At 46.0% G+C, this 22,565-nt stretch overlaps 1 protein-coding gene across 1 annotated transcript in view; it reads left to right on the top strand.

Moving 5' to 3' along the window:
• Positions 1 to 383: 383 nt before the first annotated feature.
• The window catches only part of LOC146822216 (uncharacterized), a 203,951-nt gene continuing 181,769 nt past the window's right edge, over positions 384 to 22,565 (top strand). Inside the window, exon 1 of the mRNA XM_085613363.1 lies at positions 384 to 480. Coding sequence (XP_085469489.1) covers positions 390 to 480 — 91 coding nt within the window. The 5' untranslated portion in view covers positions 384 to 389. The remainder of the gene's footprint in view (positions 481 to 22,565) is intronic.

Here is a 22,565-nt window from a genome sequence, read left to right as displayed (position 1 = left end):
TGCGGTGATTTCTGTTACTATGGTGACATCGGTGGCATTGTCACAGAGCATGTTCAAAGATGTGGGAGAAAAACTACCTCCTGCTTTTCTGGCAGAAAAAATCTGCTGACGATATCTTCTTGCTGACGCGAGTATACAGTCGAACTAAATGCTACAGAGAGACAGACAGAAGTAATCGGGAGATTGAATTTTGCACCCAGGGTGTTCCCAAGACATTGTTGCACAGCGCCTGAGGGCCTTCAGTTCTGAAAGTTTGGGAAGAGGCCTGGCGAGGGTTCAGGACTTGCCTGTCAATCACTGTCAGTCCAAGGCTCCGCCCCTCCACCTGAGCTGCCCTATAAGCGTGAGGCCGCCCAGGGACGTGGACCCAGAGCCCGTCTGACTGCAGCATGAAGGCCTCATCTGGCTGCGTGGCCCCCCTGGCCCTTCTCCTCCTGTGCACGGTGGGGGCCCTTGTGCCGGGAGATGACCTCCCAGGAGGTGAGTGAGAGGCAGGGCGAGTGGGTGAGAGCGAGAGGGGGAGAGAGGGAGAGAGAGAGAGACAGAGGGGGGGGGGGGAGAAAGAGAGAGAGAGAGAGAGAGAGAGAGAGAGAGAGAGAGAGAGAGAGAGAGAGAGAGAGAGATCTTGGAGTATTTTGAGGGAAAACAAGTTTTATTCGCATTTCTGACAAGCATGTGGCGCAAATCTCTTTCGCCCCTATTCGGTGAATGAAAACTTACTGTTTTTGCTGTGTTGCATAGAAAGGTCCGGAATAAATGTACATTTAGACATATTTAAAATGTGATAGATAACATTTAGCTTGAACTAAATAAGTAAGATCAGTTTTGCATTCCTTCTCAGTACAAAGGGAGTAAACTTGTGTTTTTGTATTTTTTTTATTAGCAAAGGTCTTAACGGATAAAGTGTTTTGTGCGTTAAATAAATAATTATACCGACACAAAATGATCTAGAAGCTAACATTTGTTTTTACAATTTTTTGATGGGATATTACACAGTTGCAAAATGTTGAGTTTTTTAATTGTGAAGTTCATTCATATACTGTTGATCGTGATGTATGGGCTCTGCCTGCGCTTCCGTAATCTGGGGGCCCCGTCCAGGCGTGAGGCTCCCAGTGACCAGGGTCGGAGAGGTTGGTGGACATTGTGTATGGTGAGTTGTGTCTTGAGTGTCAGGCTGCCCGTGTCTTGTGGCTCAGTGCACTGATGCACCCACTCCAGGGATCTGTGTGTGAGCCAGTGTGACAGGTTTGAATCCCGGCAGGGCCACTTACTCTTTCATCTTGCTGAGGTCGATCAAATGAGTCCCATCGAGTTGGGTAACAAAAAAGCATCTCTTATTTCAGCACGGGGGGGGGGGGCATCCGCTTTACAAATGCACGCTATGCTTGGTCAGGTGGTGAGCCAAGCCTTTTACCATGGACTGAACCAAACCTTGTTTGAATGAATGAATGAATGAAAGGATACATGTAGAGTGCAACTACTGCTTAAAATGAAGCACCCTGGCGTTTGCCCAATCTCTGTTCCTCCTGAAGTGGCGCTAAAGAACATTGTCTGCCTTTTTGCACCAGTGCAAAGTTTGCGAGATCTGCCCCTGGACTGTTGGAACCCCAGGTCCTATTGTAGGCTGATAATCCGGTGTCAATAAAACCTCTGGAAGTCTTCTAGGCTGGGCAGTGTAAGTCCACAGTCTGGAGGCACTGAGGTTGGACGTCAAGCCTGGCACTACCTCCGGGATCCAGCGTTGGATGGGTGTGGGGTGATGGTTGCCGCGTGGCACCCTTTTATGGTTTAGTGACACAAAGCATCTTCAATTATTCAAGAATAGCAGGAACTTCTGCAGCTCCTTATGTATTTTGGGGTTAGACTAGGGTCTCAACAGTGGTGAGATCCAACCAGTGCCTTTTTCTGAGATTATGTCTGCTACTTGTAGGAATGTTGGGAGTGGGTGTAGCACCTGAAATCATGATCCGAGGTATTACCCAACACTCTTAAATCAGACTGTGTACAATTTAGAGCTTATGTGTGATCACAAGTACTTTCTTTGCTCCAGAAGGACAAGCACTAAACTGGCCACTGAATCTTTGTGTCTGTTGGTTGATTGTTGAGTTCTGAGTACGTGCCCTCCGCACAGACAGTGCGAGTCGGGTGTGGAATGCTTGTAGTTGCCCAGTTTGCAGAGCCACAGTAGTGCTGGCCGGAGTGGCATATGGTTGGGGCCTTGTAGACCATGTCTGCCCTGTGGCTCCCGAACGGGGTCTGACATCCAGTATGCCTTCCTGTGCCAGAGACGAATATGTGACGTTACAAGGTGGTCGTTAGACCATGGTACATTACTTCACAGTTATTACAACACAAGTTGTTACAACGACTTGAGCTGGAGGGCGCTGGACTTAGGAATAGTATTATTTATTATTCCGACTCCAGCCTACGTAACAGTAGGGAAGGTGTTGGAATAGTAAATCATAATATTCTTTAGTGTATAGCGCCATCCAGAGCAAGTCGTTGTAACGATTTGCATTGTAATGACAGCGATGTAAACATACCGCGGTGTAACGACCGTGTTGTAAAGGTCGTTCGCCGCCAGAGACGCATGTCACAAGTCATGTGGCATGAGCTTAAGTTAGGACTTAATAGTTCTGTGAGATAATATTATGGCTACAGTATTCTGCTAAAAACCAACAGTGGACATGCGCGTTTGTGATTGCTCCTCGTGTGACAGAATGTCTTGAATTTAGTTTGAATGAAGACAGATTGTGCAGCAGGCACTGGGTGCGGATGATCGCGGTATGTTTGTTTTGAGGATAGATTGTGGCATCGGATGAAGGTTCTGAAACTGATGGTTAGACACGGAAGCTCAGTAATGAATGAATGACTGGATGATGGAGGATCAAGGAGGCAGGATTTATCACTGATCATTAGGTTAAAGTCACATCTTCTTGGGTATAAGGAGTGAGATTCTCAGTTGCACCCTTGGACCCACCAGGAGTAGGTCTGCCTTCAGCTCCTCTCAGGGTACTCTGAAGCTCCAAGCCCACTGACAGCTGATGGAAGACCTCTCATAGTATTTTACCCTCAGCATTACACCCACACCACATTCAAGATGCCACAAGTTCAGGAGCACACAAGTGACAGATCAGGTAACAAAACTCATACTTTTGCCTGGTGGTGTATTTCCTCTTGTTTTATTATTTACTGTGAAAAACTGAGAGAATTGCTCAGAAACAGATTTATAAAATATACTATTAAAACATTTGCATCTCTGAATATAGACATATTGACTCAGAGGTTCGCAGTGAGATAGGTGTATTCTCCTTGGGTTTTTTTGCACTTGTACTTTGAGAGGCAGGATACTGAGATGATGTATAGAGCACCAGGCAACATATAGCTCTCCCCGGATACTGCAGTAGTCCACGTTTGGGAACTTTTGCCGTAACCTGGTCCTACATTTATGTAGGTTACAACCCCTTATGGAAGCACCAGCCTGGGGTAGAGGGGCTGAAAATGCGCTATGCGTTTGGCTGAAGTCATTGTAGCGCACCAGCTTGGGAGATGTGCCTTGCCCAGTGGTTGCGGCTGGTTTGATGAGAGAAGGCAAAGCCTGGGTGCTTTTCTGAAACTGATTCTGCTCAACTTCAGGGCCACTTAGGGTCTCCTGGGTGTCCATCAAGATTTATGGTAAAGTAGGACATGAGAGAATTAAGAAGGAAGATCTGGTGGTGCTCTTGTGTCTAAGTCGTCCTGTCTTTCTTCAGATATGCAGCCTTCACCCCACTGCAGGCTGACCCTCCATTAGCAATGATCCCAGTGGACAATGAGTTAACAGCAGAGACACAGGATTATTTGTATTTTTGTAATTAGTGGGTGTTTCAAACACTTAAAAAAAAATCTATGAATAGTTTATGCTAGCAGCACATTGGTGGTGCTGCTTGCTCACATAACTTAAACAAGCATTGGCATAGCCAATAGGTCTCGCCTTTGGGACCTTATAAGTGTTTAGCCATGGAACAGTTGCATAACTAAATACTTATAAGGTCCCAAAAGCCAGACCTATTGGCTATGCAAAGCGGCCGTGAAAGTGAAAGTAATCGCGGTAAAGTGCGGCGTGCGCGCCCACGCACATGCACTGTAGCTCTAGACTGGCCTGGTAGCACTTTTTGGAGCCCTCTCAATAAGTCTCGCCAGACCAGCGCATGCGCTGGGTCAGGCGAGACCTAAAAATGATGGAATTAAATGCTACTCTGAAAAACTGGGAGTGGCTAAGAAGTGTTAGCTCAGACATATACAGCCGTCAAATGTCTGTTTCCTTACTCTCATCTGCACCATCCCCCATTGACCCACTTTTACAATCCTGCCAGTGTTCCCCAGCTCACCCTTCTCTCAAGGCCCCACTCCACTCTCTGTTGTGCACTATGTGTAGTGCCCTACTGTCAGAAAGTTCATTGTTCATTTCGAAGGGAGTACTTACCATAGTTAGGACTGAACACAAGTCTCAATGAAACTCCATTCAACCCCTGGTAGCTGTGGTACAAGCAGCAGGTAATTCCTCCGAGAAATCTGTGTTAGGGTCAAGAGGTGTCAACAATTTAAAAACAAGCATTTGCAGCGCAATCAGTCTTGCCTTTGGGACCTTATATGTATTTAGCTATGCAGCACATTAGCCTGGGTGCTGAAACATCTACTGTTCCTTAACATGGAGGGAAAACAAGCACTAAACTGCGCGACATGCCAGGTATGGGAACACATGGAGAGAAATATTGCCTTTCAGCGGGAAATGGTACAGTCCAAAGCTCTGTTTTTAATATAAAAGCAGGGACTTCGGTGGCCGTATCACTGAAAATACAAGATTTGAACAAGCATTTGCAATGCAATAGGTCTCGCATTAATAAGAGTTAAAGCTATTGGCATTGCAAATGATAATACTTTTTATTTATCTTTTGTTATAAGTAACAAATAAATGAAAGCCATTATTGATTGATGGCTGGTGACCCACAGGTAAGAAGTATCCCACAAACACTGCAATGTTGTTTTGAACCTTAGATCCCGTTTGTGGTGATTGCTACAGTTGTAGGCGCTGTTCTGTTTTATAGGAGCAGTGAAAGGGAATCCCATTATGATAGAAGGAAAACGGAAACTTTATAATAAGAAAAGAGCAAACTGTTTGTAAGTGTGCTAGGAGAGGAATACTAACATATATGAAGTTGAGGGAAAAAAGGCAAACAAATACTAATTTTGAAAAAAGTATTTAACAAACCTGAAGTCCTATTGGTAATTAGTATTCCGTGTTAAATTATAATGCATTCTGGGATATATACTTTGTCCTCCTTGTTTAAAAAGTAGACTCCCGTAATCAAAGGGAATATAGTTTAAAAAATTTAAATAAGCAAATCCCAGAGCAAGGCACACCGGAGTGCGATGAGGGAGAGAACAGGGAGTCTGTGGGGCAGGAGAATAAAGGGACCCTAATATTACGAATGGCTGTTCTTCTTTAAGTCACTTGTAGCATAAGATACACGCCGAGCGTTGTCACGGCGCTAGCTGGGACTTTGCCTGGCTTTGCTCCGTTTTGCTGTGATGTACCTGTTTGCCGGGCATACTGTTTGTTTGTTTAGACATTATTGAATCACGCGAGTTGTTTATTAGTGTATGTGTGAAGTTTTATATAGCGCTGGACATTATCCAAAGATTCTAAAGCGCTTTAGAAGCGACCAGTCACAGCTTGTTCACAAACTCTACACGATTTTCTTGGCGGCCTATTTCCCCTGAGAGTTCCCCTATGCAGTCATACCGTTAATGTTTCCTAGTCCTACATTGTTATTTAAAATCATATATAGTTTTACAATGTCAGAAAGATGGACTGTGTGTTCATCTTTTTTCCCCATCATTTATGAATACGCAAAAGAGCAATGAGCCAATACTAGCTCTGCTAGATACCAGTCATGTGGCATACGAGGACCTCCATGGAGAATAAAAGCTGAGAGACTTTTGAACACAGCCTGACTACGGGGGACAGTAAAATCTGGAACACATTGTGGAAGGAGAGAAGCAGACGCAGCTCCGTGGGTTGCAAACAGAAAATTGCTTCACAACATAGCTGTGGCACGATCATTCTGTCAGAGTATGTTAGAGGATTTACAACAGATTATCAGAGGGCCTGAAAATGCTTGTGGCTGGCTACAGAAACGTAAAACAGAGGGTGTCAGACTGGCACTAGAATGTGGCTGCCTGTGGAATGGTCAACGTAAACCCGAATAGACGTTTGTAGAGGGTAAAGAATGGACACGGGAGTGGGAAAGGGTCCAAAAAGGACAAGCATTGGCCGCACGCGCGCCTCGCGCTTAACGATAAAACATCAAAGCGGCCGAGCGGCCGCGAAAGTGAAAGACAACGAGTGCTTTCAGGCTGCCAAATGGTGCGCGCGCCCGGCACACATGCACAGTAGTTGGCGGCCTGAAAGCACTCGTTTGCACTTCCAAAAGTGCTTACTATAAGTCTCGCCAGAGCAGCGCTAAAGCGCTGTCTCAGGCGAGACCTAAAAAAATATTATTGCCTACGGGTGCTCGTGGAAGACAATTTCTATGGGCTGGAATCTAGAGAATGCTAAAGTGATTCTGGTATTTTACTGACCTCTGCTGGTCGTTTTTTTATCAAGAAAGTTAACTAGAGGCAGTTGCCTCAATTTTTAAAAAAAAGAAAGTCCCTCAGCAGAAAGCAATTCTGGTATTACTGACCTTTCTGGTAGTTTTCTATCAAGACAGTTAAATAGAGCAGTTGAACAGAAATAAAAGTCCCTAAGCGGAAGCAGACAAGTCCTAGGGCTGATCTCCAGAGCCCACAAAGTACAAACACATACAAGTATATACTAAAGTATATGCAAGAGGTCTCGAATGCTCGACCAAATAGAAGGAGGTTACTTACAGGCTTGCGTCTCTGTAGTTGGGCGCTCCATAAATACCCAGTGTTATGATTACAGCTTCTACCGTCTCTGCCAGTGTGTTTTCTGTTGAAACATTTCTGTTTTACCTTAATTACCTCTGCATCGGGCAAGGGATGAAACGCAGCCCTCTGACGTCAGATCAGTTGATGAACTGTCCATCCCAAGAAAGTTCTGTTTTCCATATGAAGGGCGGTTTGAAAGTTCTGGCGCCAGCAGGTGATTACAATGAAGTGCATGCACCCAGGCCCTCGGAACACGTCACGCTCTGCCCTCTGTCAAGCAGGAAAGTCACCTTGTTCTGATATACCTGGGACACCTGTAATGCAGAATGACCGACAAGCAAGGAGCTCCCTGAGCACGCGAGGGCCTGCAGTGCACACAGCCGAAACAACAGAATAAAATACTCTCCCCTGTGTGAGCGATTCAGTGCTGGGATTGGAGTTCGAGTCCAGAGCGCTTCGAATTGACCTGGCTGTTTCCAGCCGCTATCTGCTTTAGATACTTTCCAATAATCATATGTTTGCACACCTGGACTGGGGGCAGTGAGTTGTGTGCTTATGTATTGGAATTGTTACTCCTCGAACCAGCCTAGTCAGAAGTTGGATAACATTACAATTCAGATTTTTATAATTGCATTTATGTTTCATGCAAACATTGCGCACACATTTTCATTTCTAGACAGAAGGACATGAATCGATTTGTCCAGATTCACACAATGTACAGTTGAGTGCGTGCGCCAAGATTCTAAGCAGGGCTGCTGGATAAACGGGATTCTGCGGCTGGGAGGTTTAAAGATTAGAAACAAAAGAGCCTCACATGATACACGTAGGTGGTAAACTGAGAGCAATTGGATGAAACTTTCAAAGTTGGAAAACAGTGAAACCATACTGCCACAGCAGAACTTGATGCATTATGCCACTGAATGTTTCTTTTCTTGCCTTTGAATTTAATCAGTGTTGCTTCACAATTTGGTTCTCTGTTGCCGCATAATTCCTGTTGAAGGCAGAAGGAATGAAGTACACTAACTTGCCACTTTTGATGCTCGAGTCCTTTTACACATCATCCTCTTCTTGTTAGTGGTCCCTCTAACATCGCATTCAGAGACGCAGGTGCAGTTTGAATGCATTAATGCAAATGTACATTTTTGTGCATGTAAATGTGTCTTAGGTGCATAAGAAAGTAGAGTGAGTGAACCCTGGAAAGAGAAGTTGACCAAGCTGGAAGTTACATTCACTACCTGTCCTTTTTAAGGAGTCATTTATTTTTTAGTGTCTCACAGTAAACAAGCACAAATACACGTCAGGCCCTAGGGGCGAGCCAAACCATGTACTAAAATAGTGGTATAAGAACCATGATTTAACTAGGCACAAGGCCTAGAGCCTGTACAATCGCTGGGACCCCAAGGAACCACCCAAGGTAGTGACACAGAGGACCCACGGGGGCCGTGTGCAGTGTGTGAACACAGCCGCAAGCTCCCGTTAGCTTCTATGGGGAAAGGCGCGGTTAGATTTTTAAAGATTAGGGACACTTAGAAATGAGTCAGGACCAAACCCTTTTGGACTTAGGAAGTTCTAGGGCTAGCACCCTCTGGAGCACCGGAGAACTCGTGTTACCTCACCCAGGGAAGCCGGGTGCATAGGTGTCTTTTGGTGTCGGGTCGCGTCGTCGATTTCAATGGGAGCTGGCAAAGAAGTGCTGCTGCCGTGAAGATGCGAAGTGTCCGAAGAGATCCAAGCCTGGATCGAAGATGAGAAGAACCTGAAAGTCTTAAAGAAGGATAGTGTAAAATGTTTGGAATGCTTCCTAAATCTAAAGGTTATGTTAACTACAGAATTAATGTTATTGGGTGTTTGTAGTGAAGGGACCATGGGAGCATAATTTGTATTTCTTTGACCTGGCTAGATCAAGTGGCTCACTCTTTTCAATAATAGCTTGCTCGGCTACTGCCAATATTTAATCTTAAAAGGTAATTTCTGAACAGAAAGGTCAGATAGCCAGAAAAATGTGGAACCGTATTTGGGCACCAATTCATAATTGGAAAAGAGATATAGAGATAGGTCAAGATGAAACAGGATTTTTTAATGAAGTATCCTGTAGTACAAGAATTGGGCAAAGATACAACGTGCTGCTTTAGCACTTTATTAGACATCGGGGGCTTTCCTGATATGTTTACATGGTTGGTAATTTTTTCGTAAACCGCATTTTGACGAAACACGTAAAATAATACAGTTGAATGCTGTCCTGATAAAACTGAATGAATGTATTTGAACGCATGACAAATTGTGGATAAATCTCCTCAGGTACTTATGTATTCATTATTGATAACATTTGCAATAAAAATATTTAAAAAAAGAAAAGATAAAGTTGTCCATGCTGGCCATGTCAGTCCACACTTACTCCTTTCCAGATTCCCTGCATCAAATCCCGGTACCAGGCCCATCCATTTACTGTGAGTTGGTTTCCCCCTTTCATTATGTTATTGCTTGTACCCTGGGAATAGATTCTAAGTTCTGTCTGGGCTGGGCTTCATAAACCACTGGACACATCAAAGCTCCCCTGACCAATAACTCTTGCTCCTTAGTCTGTGAAAACTGGGCAACTACTGGAAAATACACTGCTTTGAGTCTGGCTTTCTGCATTGGCCATCAGGTATGGATACACACTGTGCCTCCTTTTCCAATACTTTGTAGATCATCTGGACACAGAAGTGGCTTTAACATCAGTGTAAGAGAGAGGTGCACGTCTAGGAATCCACTGTGAAGGTAAGCAACTGTGATTTGAGGACAGACATAACTTATTGGCCTGCATGAGAAGCTGGGCTGTGCCTGCTAGAAGAACTAAACTATTTGTAGAAAGACCTTGCCATGGCCCAGTAGAATCTGTGTGTAAGTTGTACCAGTGGACCAAGATCTTGCAGGAGTCATCAGATTGCAACAGACCAACTGGCAGGCAAGGAGGAGAAAGCAATAATAGGTTGTAGAGTTGGTCCTTGTCCTTAAAGACTTAGTTAGCCTCCTCTTCCCCCAGCCCATTCTGTATTGAAAGATTGCTTGAGTCAACTTCTCTCCAGTACCAGAATGAGCAGAGGCTAATTCTGCCTTCATGATTCCAGTGAGGAGTCCAGTTTTCTGAAGATCTGTTTTAACCATCTTAGTAGTTTATTCGGCTCAGAGTTAGCAACTTTTAAACTGTCAATGTGATCATGACCTTAGGTTGAGCTACAACGTAGAACTAATGAAGCTAGTGACCTCAGTGGTTCTGCTCACTCCTGCTGAACCTGAAATTCTTGACCACGACTGACAGATTTCTAGGTGCAGTTACTACCAGAGTCTTCATACTTGGTGCTAGATGATTATTACACCTGCCCGAGTTTGAGCTGGATAAAATTCAATAGAATACAGTCTCTATATTTGTATCTTAAAAATCCACCAATGGCCAAACTTCTTGCTGCCATTGACTGCAATACTGGATCTTGGAACTGCCTAATTACTACATTGGGGTGAGGTCCTTGTTGGGTTGGGTTTGCATATTCGGGATTGTTGGATAGACCAAGTGGGAAACTCGGCAGTTGAGGCTTCAGTCCAGAAGGTGTCCAATGTTGTATACCTCCCCAGGCTGCAAAAAACCTTCAGCAATTCCTAGGGTGGCGTGGCCTTTTTTCAAAGAATGCACATGAGTAGCAGCCACAAATTAAAAAGATGTAAAATATGAATCCTCCAACAAATCATTAAATCACCCAATATTAACCCATTATCTTGATTTCTCAAAGCCCAATTCAGCTATGACCAAAGCATGGTTATTGAATAAAGAAGTCATTAGTAATGCATTCTTCCAAATATGGCAATGTAAAAAATAACCCCACTCTCATAGATTGAACAGCAGCTGGAACCAACCGCAAATTTCACTAGAGCAATTACTTGCATGCTTGCCTGCAAATGATTTTTAGCAGCTCTACTAAGGTCTAGAATGTGGTCTTCAGATTCAAAGCAAGAGTCCACACTGACCCCTGTCGCCGTAAACTTGCCATCTCTCCAACTGGAATGCAGTTATACTCAATATACTCTACCTAAACTACACAGCCTTAGTACTCTCCAAACCTGTTGCTGATGTGCTAAAGATCCCACTACTTCTCCCTCAAGTACCTCCACTCTGGCAACCTCCTCCCACACACTTCTCAGCTCACTATACATGCTGTCAGAAATGAATTCACTTTACCACCGACATACCTGTGCTTTTTTATGGTAATGCAGTGCACCTAAAATGGATGTGGACTCAGCTTTCTTTGCAATGTAACAGATTTTAGAAGTCAATTCAAAATCTTTATTCTCGATCATTTAGACCATCAAAGATAAAAGTACATTACAATTATATTTGTTAAAAAGAAAACTCTGAAAGTTAACAATGTTTTAAGCAAATTCAATCACTCAATAACCTTCAAAAATTTCATGATTCAAAACATTTTAAAAAACATTAAAAGAATCATAAAAAATACACCAATGTCTTGATACTTTAAACAGAGGCCCCCGCTTTTAGAATGCGAGATCGAACATACCACATGGCCATTAGATACTTTGATAGTGCAAAAACGATCGGGGGTGACAGATCAGTTTTGAGGATTCTAAACGCCGGCAAGTATTTCCTAAAGCCCATGTTTCTAAGAATAGGTAAAAGCCAGTATCTCCTCGCTCTTTGGTAAGCTTTGCAAAAGAGAACCACATGTAGGTCATTCTCACAAGGGTGTGTGCAGGCAGGACACTGCTCTACCCCCGAGGGCCTGGACCAAGAGCTCGTGAAGGCCCTCAAAGGGAGAGATCCGTATCTCCATTGTAGGTATAATTTTCTTGCCAGCACAGGACCCATTCCATCCAATACACTTTCCATTTGGTAGGAATCTTTCAGTTGTATAAATATGTGGGTCAATGATCCCATCCGTGTATTAACTATACCATTTGTCAGCTTCGACTGGTAATAGAATTGTGAGAGTGCCTTTCGCGAGGTCCTCTTGCATGAGTTAGCAGGGTCGGTCCATAGTTCGGAGAGACCTAGGCTTTCACATATACTCCTTATATATTTTAACCAAGGAATATTAGAAATATTTGGTAAAGCCATAAACTCTTGGAGCTCTCTTCTGTAATCTTCAAGATCCTGGCTACTCCATATTCTTCGCCAAAAGGCCAGGGGCTTCAGCCCTAACTCCTCGGCAATTGGCCTTAGACCTAAATCCAATCTCAGGGGAAACAATGGGGTGCTCGAAGGAAGGGCCACTAGTTGCCTGAGAAACCTGTTCTCAGTTGTTGTTAAATTATCTGCAGATACATGGCCCCAAAGCTCCGCCCCATATACAACTGAGCCCCGGGCTTGGGATTTATAGATCTGTATCATAGGGCCCAGTGGGCGGTATATAGATTTACTCGCCATTCTTAGAATTCCCCCCGTCTTCTGTGATAATTTCAAATTTGCCCTAGTCAAGTGAGTCCCCCATGTCATTTTCTCATTCAGGGTAACCCCCAAATATTCAAATGTAGAAACCCTCTCCAATCGCACCTTGCCCAGGAGTGGGTTTGGACGTGTTGAAGGTGTTGGGTTCAAAATCATGAACTTTGTCTTGGAGGCGTTGATTTCTAAGCCCCTCTCAGTACAAAATTTCAGGAACCCATCCACTATCCTTTGAATTCCCATGGGGGATTTGGAGAGCAGCAGGGTGTCGTCTGCAAACATTACAGCAGGCACCCTGCTGCCGTTCAATTTGGGAGCGTCAATGTCTTTTAGCCTGGACAAATGGGCGATTACCCCGTTGACAAAGAGGCAGAACAGGGTAGGTGCTAGTACACATCCCTGCCTCACCCCCTGTCAACGGGGAATCTTTCTGTTAGGGCCCCCATCCGCCCACACCTGACCTGCGCAAAATTGTCCTGGTGTAATTTAATCAGTATAGCCAGGATGTCTGGCGGGACTCCCATATCGCCCAGGACCTTCCAAAGTTTAGATCTAGGCACCAGGTCGAAGGCAGCCCGTAAATCCACGAATACCGTGTACAGGCTGCCCCCTTCCAAGAGCGCCGTCCTCCAATAAATAAGACTAAGGCGAAAAATTTGATCGGTAGTGGATACCCCCTTTCTAAACCCAGCCTGGTAAGGGCTCATAGTAGCGTTCTCCTCTATCCAGTTCTGGAGACGGTCTAGAATGAGCCTCCCGAAGAGTTTTTGCGACACATCTATCAAGCTGATGGGTCTGTAGTTGGATGGGAGCAGAGGTGAGCCTTTCTTAAAGATTGGAACCACCTCTGCGCCCAGCCAAGTACGAGGCACATCCATGCCCTTGAGAATCGCATTAAATAGCGCCAAAAAATAGGGGGCCCATATATCTGGCTCCTGTTTGAAGAGATCACCTGAGAGACCATCCAAACCGGGTGCCTTTCCCGCTGACAAGCCTGTTATAGCAAGCCGGACTTCCCTTATGGTGAATGGATCCCCTTCCTTGCAAATATGGACCGACGGGATAGTAGTGCAACTGCCGTGACCTGGCACCTCTGAATACAGAGACTGAAGTGCTCCTGCCAGGTCTTAGAAGAAATATTTGGCTCTATTGCCGAAACAAGTTCCTCGGAGCCTGAGTTGACAATTCTCCAGAACTTCCGCGAGTCCATGGAGGCTAGAGCACTCGCAAGTTGTTCCCATTTGTTCTGATCCCAGTCAATCTTAGCGTTGGTAATTAGTTTCTTGTATTCACGTCTCTTGGTTTGGATCTCCGACCTACTATTGCGGTTCTTGATGCTCGACAAGAGATCTCTCCTTGCCCTGCGGCACGCCGCATTGTACCAGGTGCACTGGTTCCTTCCTCTTCCCCTCCTTGGACCATAATTAAATAGATCCAAAGATAGGGTCTTTACAAGTTCTTCATGGAGCAGCCAAGTTTGTTTATTATTGGCCCCTGTACTAGGTTCAATACTCAAAAGCGCCATTTTTTCCAAAATGGGAATAAAGCTATTATAGAGCCGGGGGAGTTTATCTGCGCCTGTTACTATATTTTAACACTTAATTCTTCTCCTATTGTTTTCTAAAACCAGGTCAGGGTGTGTCTTGTAAGGTTCGACTTCCCCACAGCCCCGACCGGGGAGGAGAAAGTCCAATTCTAGGGCGTTATGGTCGCTGTCTTCTCTGTCGGTGACCTTGAAATCAATAACATGCGACCATGAAGATAGTTGCACTAAGATGTAATCAAGTCTTGATTCCCTGCCTTTCCGATTAAATGTAGGTTTACTCGGGATATCAGACTTGGATCGCCCATTGCAAGCCCTAATTCCATGTCTCAAGGTTAGGGCAGTAATCTGTACTGCCAAAGGGCTCCAGGCTTTTGGCGAAATGGATTCTATCGGTGGTACTTGCCATCTTGCCTCTTCCTCTAGACTTGCCCCATCTAAAAGACCTGGTAGAGGTTCATAATGTGAATTCAGATCCCCACCCACTACAAATGGGTACCCCCTGGGCAGTTCAACTAAAAGATCTGTAAGTTTATCAATGGTAGGGGATTCCTGCGAGGTGGCAACCGGTCTCGAATAGACGTTCACCACCGCTAGTCTACAGCAGTGGGACCATTCCAATAAAACCACTAGTATATCTTCTGAGTCCAATGGAAAGCGCGTAGCTTTGCATCCCAAATGGGCTGCGACCCATGTTTCAAGACCACCTGATGGGCGCCCCCTTCCCCCCCATTTAGTGGGAATAGAGAATACTGCGAAACCCTGTCTCGCATGCTCCTCTCTCTCCCAGGTTTCCTGGAACATACAAAGGTCTTTGGAATCAATGTATTCAGTCCATTCATTACAGTCGGACTTATTTCCCAAACCCGCCACATTCCACGATAATATTTTTAGTGGCAGTGGCCTATCACTCCAGGTGGTGTTAAGGGTGCAAATGTTCCCTTTATCATTGGTCATAATCTCTATGTGTGACAGGGGGATACTTGTTTCCTCCTTTGCATTCTGAGATATATTACTGATGGAATTGCTCGTGGAGACATAGTGTTCCAGATCAATGGGGTATTCTGTTTCTTGATTTGTTTCATCCTCAGACTCCTGTGCTACAGAATTAGACTTCCCACTGGAGTCTGTGGGCAGTCAATCAACCATGTCTAGAATGCTATAGCTATTCCAGGTTGGAAGATAGAATTGCTGGTGGGGTCTCCAAGAAGGATAATTGTACTCGCCTACACCCCTGTTGCCTCCTTTCCCGTGGTAGATTTCCCAACCCTCTTCAGCCATGTTGGAGGTATGATGGGCTAGCTCCTCTCTTCGGAGGTTGGGTGATACTCTCCAACCTCTAGGTGGACCCCCGCCCAATCTCTCTGGGTGTGAGTACACTGTGTTGGTTTTGGGATACCCTTGAAGTTGTCTACTAGGGTGATGGAAAACTCCCCTTTTATCTTGGACTCCCCACCCAACCGATCTTTGTGACAGAGTCCCCCAAGTCTCACCTTTCCTGTCGTATGTTAGGGGGGGTAGAAAAAAGAGAGGGGTAGGGATTGGATGGTGGTCCCCTCTTCATTGGCAGCCCATCCACAAATATAACGGACTGTCCTTTGATCTTTAAAGTTAACTATAACGCAGTCGCCGTTAATAGATTTTGTTAGACTGCCCAGCCATGGAACCCTTCGTACCATAAGAACGGGGCTTGATATACCTTCAGGAAGTGGTCTATAGGTGCATAGCCAATTAATCACCTTGTTTTTAAGGGACGCAGTAGATTCTTTGGAGGAAGCATTCAGTTCCGGTACCCCTACCAGAACAACAGTATATGGGGCTGCTTCAGGAAGGAGGTTTATTGGTCCAGGATTTGGCCTCCTACTCGCTCCCTCTGCCATTGGCTCCATATTATTCAGCGAGTCAATAGGGACGACGTTACTTTGCCCAATTTGGTCTGCCCTAGTTGAAGGGGGTGATAAATGATTGAGCTGGTCCGCGTGATTTTTTTGAGCATCTGCCCTCGATTTAGTATTGGTATTTGTGGGCAAGGTGGATAATGCCTGCTGTGTTATGTGTGTGGCACTTTTAGCCCGATTGATAGGCTGGGAGGGACCTAATTTTGTAACCCTATCGGTACCCTTTGTTCCACCCTTACTGGCTATTTTCAAATTGTCAGCTAGTTGGACTGTAGATTTTTCAATGACCACTAACCTAGCTTCCATTTTTATTAGCCTTTCCTCCAGTGGACTAAGGAGGCTTCTTATAAGGGTACCTATATCAGCAAGGGTGATATCCTCCTCAATTGGCTCAGATAAATTTAACTCGGGTTGGTTACTTGTCTCCCTTGGTGGATTGGAGCAGATGGCCCCAGCTCTATCCATTGGGAATTTTCCCCCAACATTCAGACCAGAGCTTCTTGTTATCGGGTTTGTGCAAGGTTTTGTAGTAGTTGGTTTGCGCACACCCTTGGTCTTGGGACCTCCGCTCTTTTTGGGGATGGCTCCTTCCCTAAACCCCTTTCGCTTATTCGCATTAGCGACTCTGGAGTTGGTATTATCAGTGTCTGGCGTGGGATTTAAAGTAATAGATATGGGGTGGGGTTGAGCAGGCGGGAGAGTTAGCATGCTGAAATCAGCACAATCACTAGGGTCCTTTCTGCTAGACTGAGAAGTACAATTTAATATATCCAGGGACCCAGAAAGATTGTTCATACCATCCACCCCTGTGTCCAACAGAATAAGTTCCGAGCTTACCATGGGAGATTTAGCCTGGGCCAAGGGGCCCATAGACGATCTCCGCACCCAGTCCAGCTCTTGGGATATTCGTCTTTCCAGGAGCGTGATGTCCTCAATTAGCAGTGACCCGGCTTTCACAAAATATTTATCCAATGTACCCTTAGATGTAGGTACAACAGCCGTAGCACTTTTACTTCTTGTTTCGATTGACGACATCTTTGCAGGGAAGTGCCGGTAGCGATCCTCTGAGTCCAGCAATGGGCTGGGGGGTCCAGGGGGGATGGCCCAGGCCCGACCTCTCCCGTCCTCTAACGGCCTCAAACGGCCCGCTCTTTGCCCGGTCTTCGCTCCGGGCGCGTTCCGCTGGCGCGTAAGGACGGGGCACTTAAGCAGCACGGTTGGTGGAGAGAATGGGGAGGGGCCGGGAAGAGGACACAGGTGTGCAAGGCAACAGCGAGCACCCTGGTCCTCGCAGTCCCGGAGCAGCGGTGTAGTTCTACAGCCTCCCAAAGTTCAAAATCCGTCTATTTCAGCAGCCCCGAGCGTGGGGGAGACAGCGGCTTCAAGGTCCACCAGGTTAGTCCAGCGAGCGGCCCCCGCGAAGCGGGGGCCGCGAGATTTTATATACTGAGTGGGGAGGGGCCGGGAAGAGGACACAGGTGTGCCGGCTCAAGGCAACAGCGAGCACCCTGGTCCTCGCAGTCCCGGAGCAGCGGTGTAGTTCTACAGCCTCCCAAAGTTCAAAATCCGTCTATTTCAGCAGCCCCGAGCGTGGGGGAGACAGCGGCTTCAAGGTCCACCAGGTTAGTCCAGCGAGCGGCTCCCGCGAAGCGGGGGCCGCGAGATGTTATATACTGAGTGGGGAGGGGCCGGGAAGAGGACACAGGTGTGCCGGCTCAAGGCAACAGCGAGCACCCTGGTCCTCGCAGTCCCGGAGCAGCGGTGTATTTCTACAGCCTCCCAAAGTTCAAAATCCGTCTATTTCAGCAGCCCCGAGCGTGGGGGAGACCTCGGCTTCAAGGTCCACCAGGTTAGTCCAGCGAATTAAACAATGTGGATCTTAAAATTCAAAAAATAGGAGCAATACCGTTAATAAGGTGTGCGTGTCACAGAGGCATGCAGTGTTAAATACAACACGATCCCAATACAAAATGGTAGGACATGCTGATTTAACAGCGTAGCTGCACGTCTAATCCTGAGTGACGCAGTGGAAGATTCACGCGACTGAAACTTGGAGGCAGTGCGCGGGCCTTCCTCACACGTCGGGTGCCTTCAAATGGGTGACCCTGCACCGGTTTCAGCGCGAGTCAAAGTCACAGCCGAGGCTCCTCAAATTCCTTGACTAAAGCAGGGAAGAGCCAAACAATTCCACTAGAACAGCCAAACACGCATGGCAGCACACCAGCCAGCAGGTTACCACAGTGTACTTTCAGAACCAGAAATGCCGCTTTCACGTAGAAAAGGCGAGGCAAACAAAGGGCCTGAAATTCCTTTCTAACGAAGACTCCTCGAAGCTGGCGCAGAGAAGAAAAGGCAGCGTGGCGATCCAAAAACGGCGAAGTATAAATCAGGTTGTTTCTTGGATCCAAACATGCTTTGCCTTTTCCTCATTCAGTAGTTGTTTTGTAGCCTAATTCCTTTTGAAATGAATGAATCATATTTGAAAATTCTCTCATGAGTTGTGTAGGTATTGCAGGTAGGTGTAAAGGGGGTATTGCTGATAAGTGAAACATGGAGCATTGTGTAATAGCAAAACAACAGAAGTTCAACCCTCCCAAGACCTCTGAAACAGACTCAGCACCTTTTTTCACCTCAAGATTAAGATGATCTATGACAACTTCGACAACCGAGACCTCTGCACCACTCCAGCTCCCACCCCCAGTGACACCACACAACAGACCCCGCTCACTTCGAATCCGCTCACTACAGAAGATACCTTAAAGACCATGAAAAGCATCCACTCTGGAGCACCCTCAGACCTCCGCCCACCACATATCTTCTACAGAGCCGTCATCGCCATCGCGCCCAACTTACGCCAGACAATCAACTGCTCCCTCGAAACCACAATATTCCCCAATGACTAAAAACATGCTGAAGTCAACCCCCTGCTGTAGAAACCCTCCGCAGACCTGACGAACCTCAGGAAATTCAGGCCCATCTCCCTGCTTCCATTCGCAGCCATGATCTTTGCTAGCAAACTTCATCAAAGCTAACAACATACTGGACATCTCCCAATCTGGATTCCGCAGCAACTACAGCACCGAGACAACCCTAATCGTCACCAACAACAACCTCCACTCACTCCTTGACCTGTGCCAAACAACAGCCATCATCCTCCTGGACCTCTCAGCTGCATTCGCCACCATCTCCCACCGCACACTAGCCACCAGACTCCACGACACTGGAATGCGCGGAAAGGCCCTTGACTGGATATGCTCTAGTCTCACAGGAAGAACTCAGCAAGTCAGACTCCCACCCTACCTCTTGGAACCGACTGAGACCAGATGTGGAGTGCCCAAGGAGCCTCCCTCAGCACCACCCTCTTCAACATCTACATGGTCCCCCTCGCAACCATCATCAGAAACCATGGGCTCAACATTTTCTCCTACGCCGACAACTCCCAGCTCATCCACTCTGTCACCAAAGAACTCGAAATCACCAGACACAAATTCCAAGAAGGGATGAAAGTCGTTCCACCTGGATGAAGAAAAGCTGCCCGAAGCTCAACTGCGATTAAACAGAAGTCCATATCCTTGGCTCCATTCCCTCTGCATGGGACAACACCCTGCCCTCAGAAACCCTCCACCCACTGAACCAGACACAAACCTCAGCACCATACTAGACTCATTGCTCACAATGACCCACCAGATCAATGCCATAGACTCGGCCTGCTTCAACACCCTCTGCGTACTTCGAAAAATGTTTAGATGGATCCCATCCAAATCCTGAAAAATGGTCACAGAAGCCCTTATCAGTAGCAGACTGGACTACAGCAACGCTCTCTATGCCGGAATCAACAAGAAACTACTTCGCAAACTCCAGACCACCCACACCGCTGCAGACAGACTGATCCTGGACATCCCACATCCCAACCACATCACCCAACACCTCTGCGATCTCCACTGGTTCCCCATCAAAAAAAGAATGACCTTCAAGCTCCTCACTCTCATATACAAGGACCTGTACAACATCTGGCCAGCATACCTAAACAACCACCTATCCTTCACACACCGAAGAGACGCCTCTTATCATCTAACCTCTCTCTGGCCACCATCCCTTGTATCTACAAGACTAGAACAGGAGGAAAGTCCTTCTCCTATCTCGCAGCCGAGGCCTGGAACAACCTTCACCTCTGGAAAGTCCCTCCACTGCTCCAGATCAGGAAGGACCTCAAGACCTGGCTCTTCGGATGATCCCAGCACTCTACGGAGCCACCCCCCAGCACCTTGAGACCCTCGTGGTGAGTAGATACACTTTAACAACTGATTGAAAAAAGAACTTGAAACAAGGGAGTACTAACTTGGCCAACCAGCTGGCTACAAGCTCTACGAACACAATATTTGATTCAGGAGCTTTTCCACTGTTGAGATTTTTCATTGTAACTGATGGATGGTAGCTCAATGTTAAACGATGATATGTTGAAGACTCTGTTTATTACCCACCATATTGGCTATGATGAAAATGGCTGAGAGGGGATTGAGTTTATTTTATTGTTTTGCATATGAGAGTAAAAGACAAACACATTACTGAGCTCTGAGAATGACTCAGAGATTGGTGTGTGGTTTTCATGTCCGCTGCTCTTTCTGGAGCAGTAAAACCTGGTGAGTGTCCAACACGTGCCAAGATATGTGATTATCCTGCACCATACCTGCACATGATAGGATGCACTGCTGCATCTCTTTTTAGTGACCTAGCTCTGTGAGCTTCTGAAGGCGTGTAACTCCAGAACTCTCCTTCTAACAGTAAGGAATCCATTCTGAAACAAGTCTCTTTATCACTCTGTCCACTGAAGTTACCAACACTGTCACAATTCACAGTGTTCATCATTGATGGAATATTTCACTTGGGCCTCATAATGAAAGTGCCCACTGTGTTACAGTAATGCTGTACTTAATTGGAACACCATAGTAATAATGCTGGTCACCATATTTATAAGCTGATAAACAAGCTTCTAAACAACTTCACACTTGTCTTTCACACTTTCAATTCCCCAGTCAGAATCCATACACTTCCAGAAAACACCCTGTCACTTCTCTTGCACTCCTCTAGTGACCCATTCAGCACCATGTACTAATCAATTTACCGCGCCAACACCCAAAACACTAATCCATCCAGGCACTCTCCTTGCAGTACTATAATTATTCAGTCAGTACCCAAGTACTCATCCGTGAGCCAGGCTTTAGCACATGGACTGCTTCAAATGCCTATCCACTATGCATGCAGTCCTCTAACCACCTACACACTTATCATTCACACCTTCAATTCCCCAGTCAGTATCCATACACTTCCAGGAAACACCGTGTCACTCCTCTTGCACTCCTCTAGTGACCCATTCAGCACCATGTACTAATCCATTCACTGTGCCAAAACACAAACACTTATAAATTTACCCAGGCACTCTCCTTGCACTACTCTAATCATTCAGTCAGTACGCAAGTACTCATACAGTGAGCCAGGCCTTATCACATGGACTGCTTCAAACGTCTATCCACTATGAATGCAGTCCACTAACCACCTACATACTTATCTGTCACACTTTAATTCCCAAGTCAGTATCCATACACTTCCAGGAAACACCCTGTCACTCCTCTTGCACTCCTCCAGTGACTCATTCAGCACCATGTACTAATCCACTTACTGCGCCAAAAGCCAACAACTGATAAATTCACCCAGGCACTCTCCTTGCAGTACTCTAATCATTCAGTCAGTAACCAAGTACTCATGCAGTGAGCCAGGCCTTAGCACATGGATTGCTTCAAACCCCTATCCAATATGCATGCAACCTTCTACCCACCTACACACTTGTCTTTCACTCTTTCATTTCTCCAGTCTGTATCCATACACTTCCAGCAAACACCTTTCACTCTCCTTGCACTCCTGTAGTGACCCATTCAGCACCATGTACTAATCGATTCATTGCGCCAAAACCCAACCTCTTATAAATTCACCCAGGCACTCTCCTTGCTGTACCCTAATCATTCAGTCAGTACCCAAGTACTCATCCAGTGAGCCTGGCCTTAGCACATGTACTGATTCAAACGCCTATGCATGTAGTCCTATAACCACCAGCACACTTATCTTTCATACCTTCAATTCCCCAGTCAGTATCCATACACTTCCATCAAACACCCTGTCACTCCTCTTGCACTCCTCCAGTGACCCATTCAGCATCATTTACTAATCCATTTACTGCACCAAAACCCAAACACTTATAAATTCGCCCAAGCACTCTCCTTGCAGTACTCTAATCATTCAGTCAGTACCCAAGTACTCATGCACTGTGCCAAGCCTTAGCACATGGACTGCTTCAAACCCCTATTCACTTATGCATGCAGTCCTCTAACCACCTGCACACTTGTCTTTCATACGTTGAATTCCCCAATCAGTATACATACACTGCAGCAAACACCCTGTCACTCTCCTTGCACTCCTCCAGTGACCGATTCAGCACCATGTACTAATTCATTCACTGCGCCAAAAGCCAACCACTTATAAATTCACCCAGGCACTCTCCTGCCAGTACTCTAAACATTCTGTCAGTACCCAAGTACTTATGCAGTGAGCCATGCCTTAGCACATGGGCTGCTTCAAATGACTATCCACTATGCATGCAGTCCTCTAACCACGTACACACTTATTTTTCACACCTTTTATTCCCCAGTCAGTATTCATACACTTCCAGCAAACACCCTGTCGCTCCCCTTGCACTCCTCTA

Source organism: Triturus cristatus, chromosome 6, assembly GCF_964204655.1.
Source record: "Triturus cristatus chromosome 6, aTriCri1.1, whole genome shotgun sequence".
NCBI classification, from domain to species: Eukaryota; Metazoa; Chordata; class Amphibia; order Caudata; family Salamandridae; genus Triturus; species Triturus cristatus.
The sequence above is the reverse complement of the archived record's forward strand: the minus strand, read 5'-3'. Positions and strand labels throughout refer to the sequence as shown.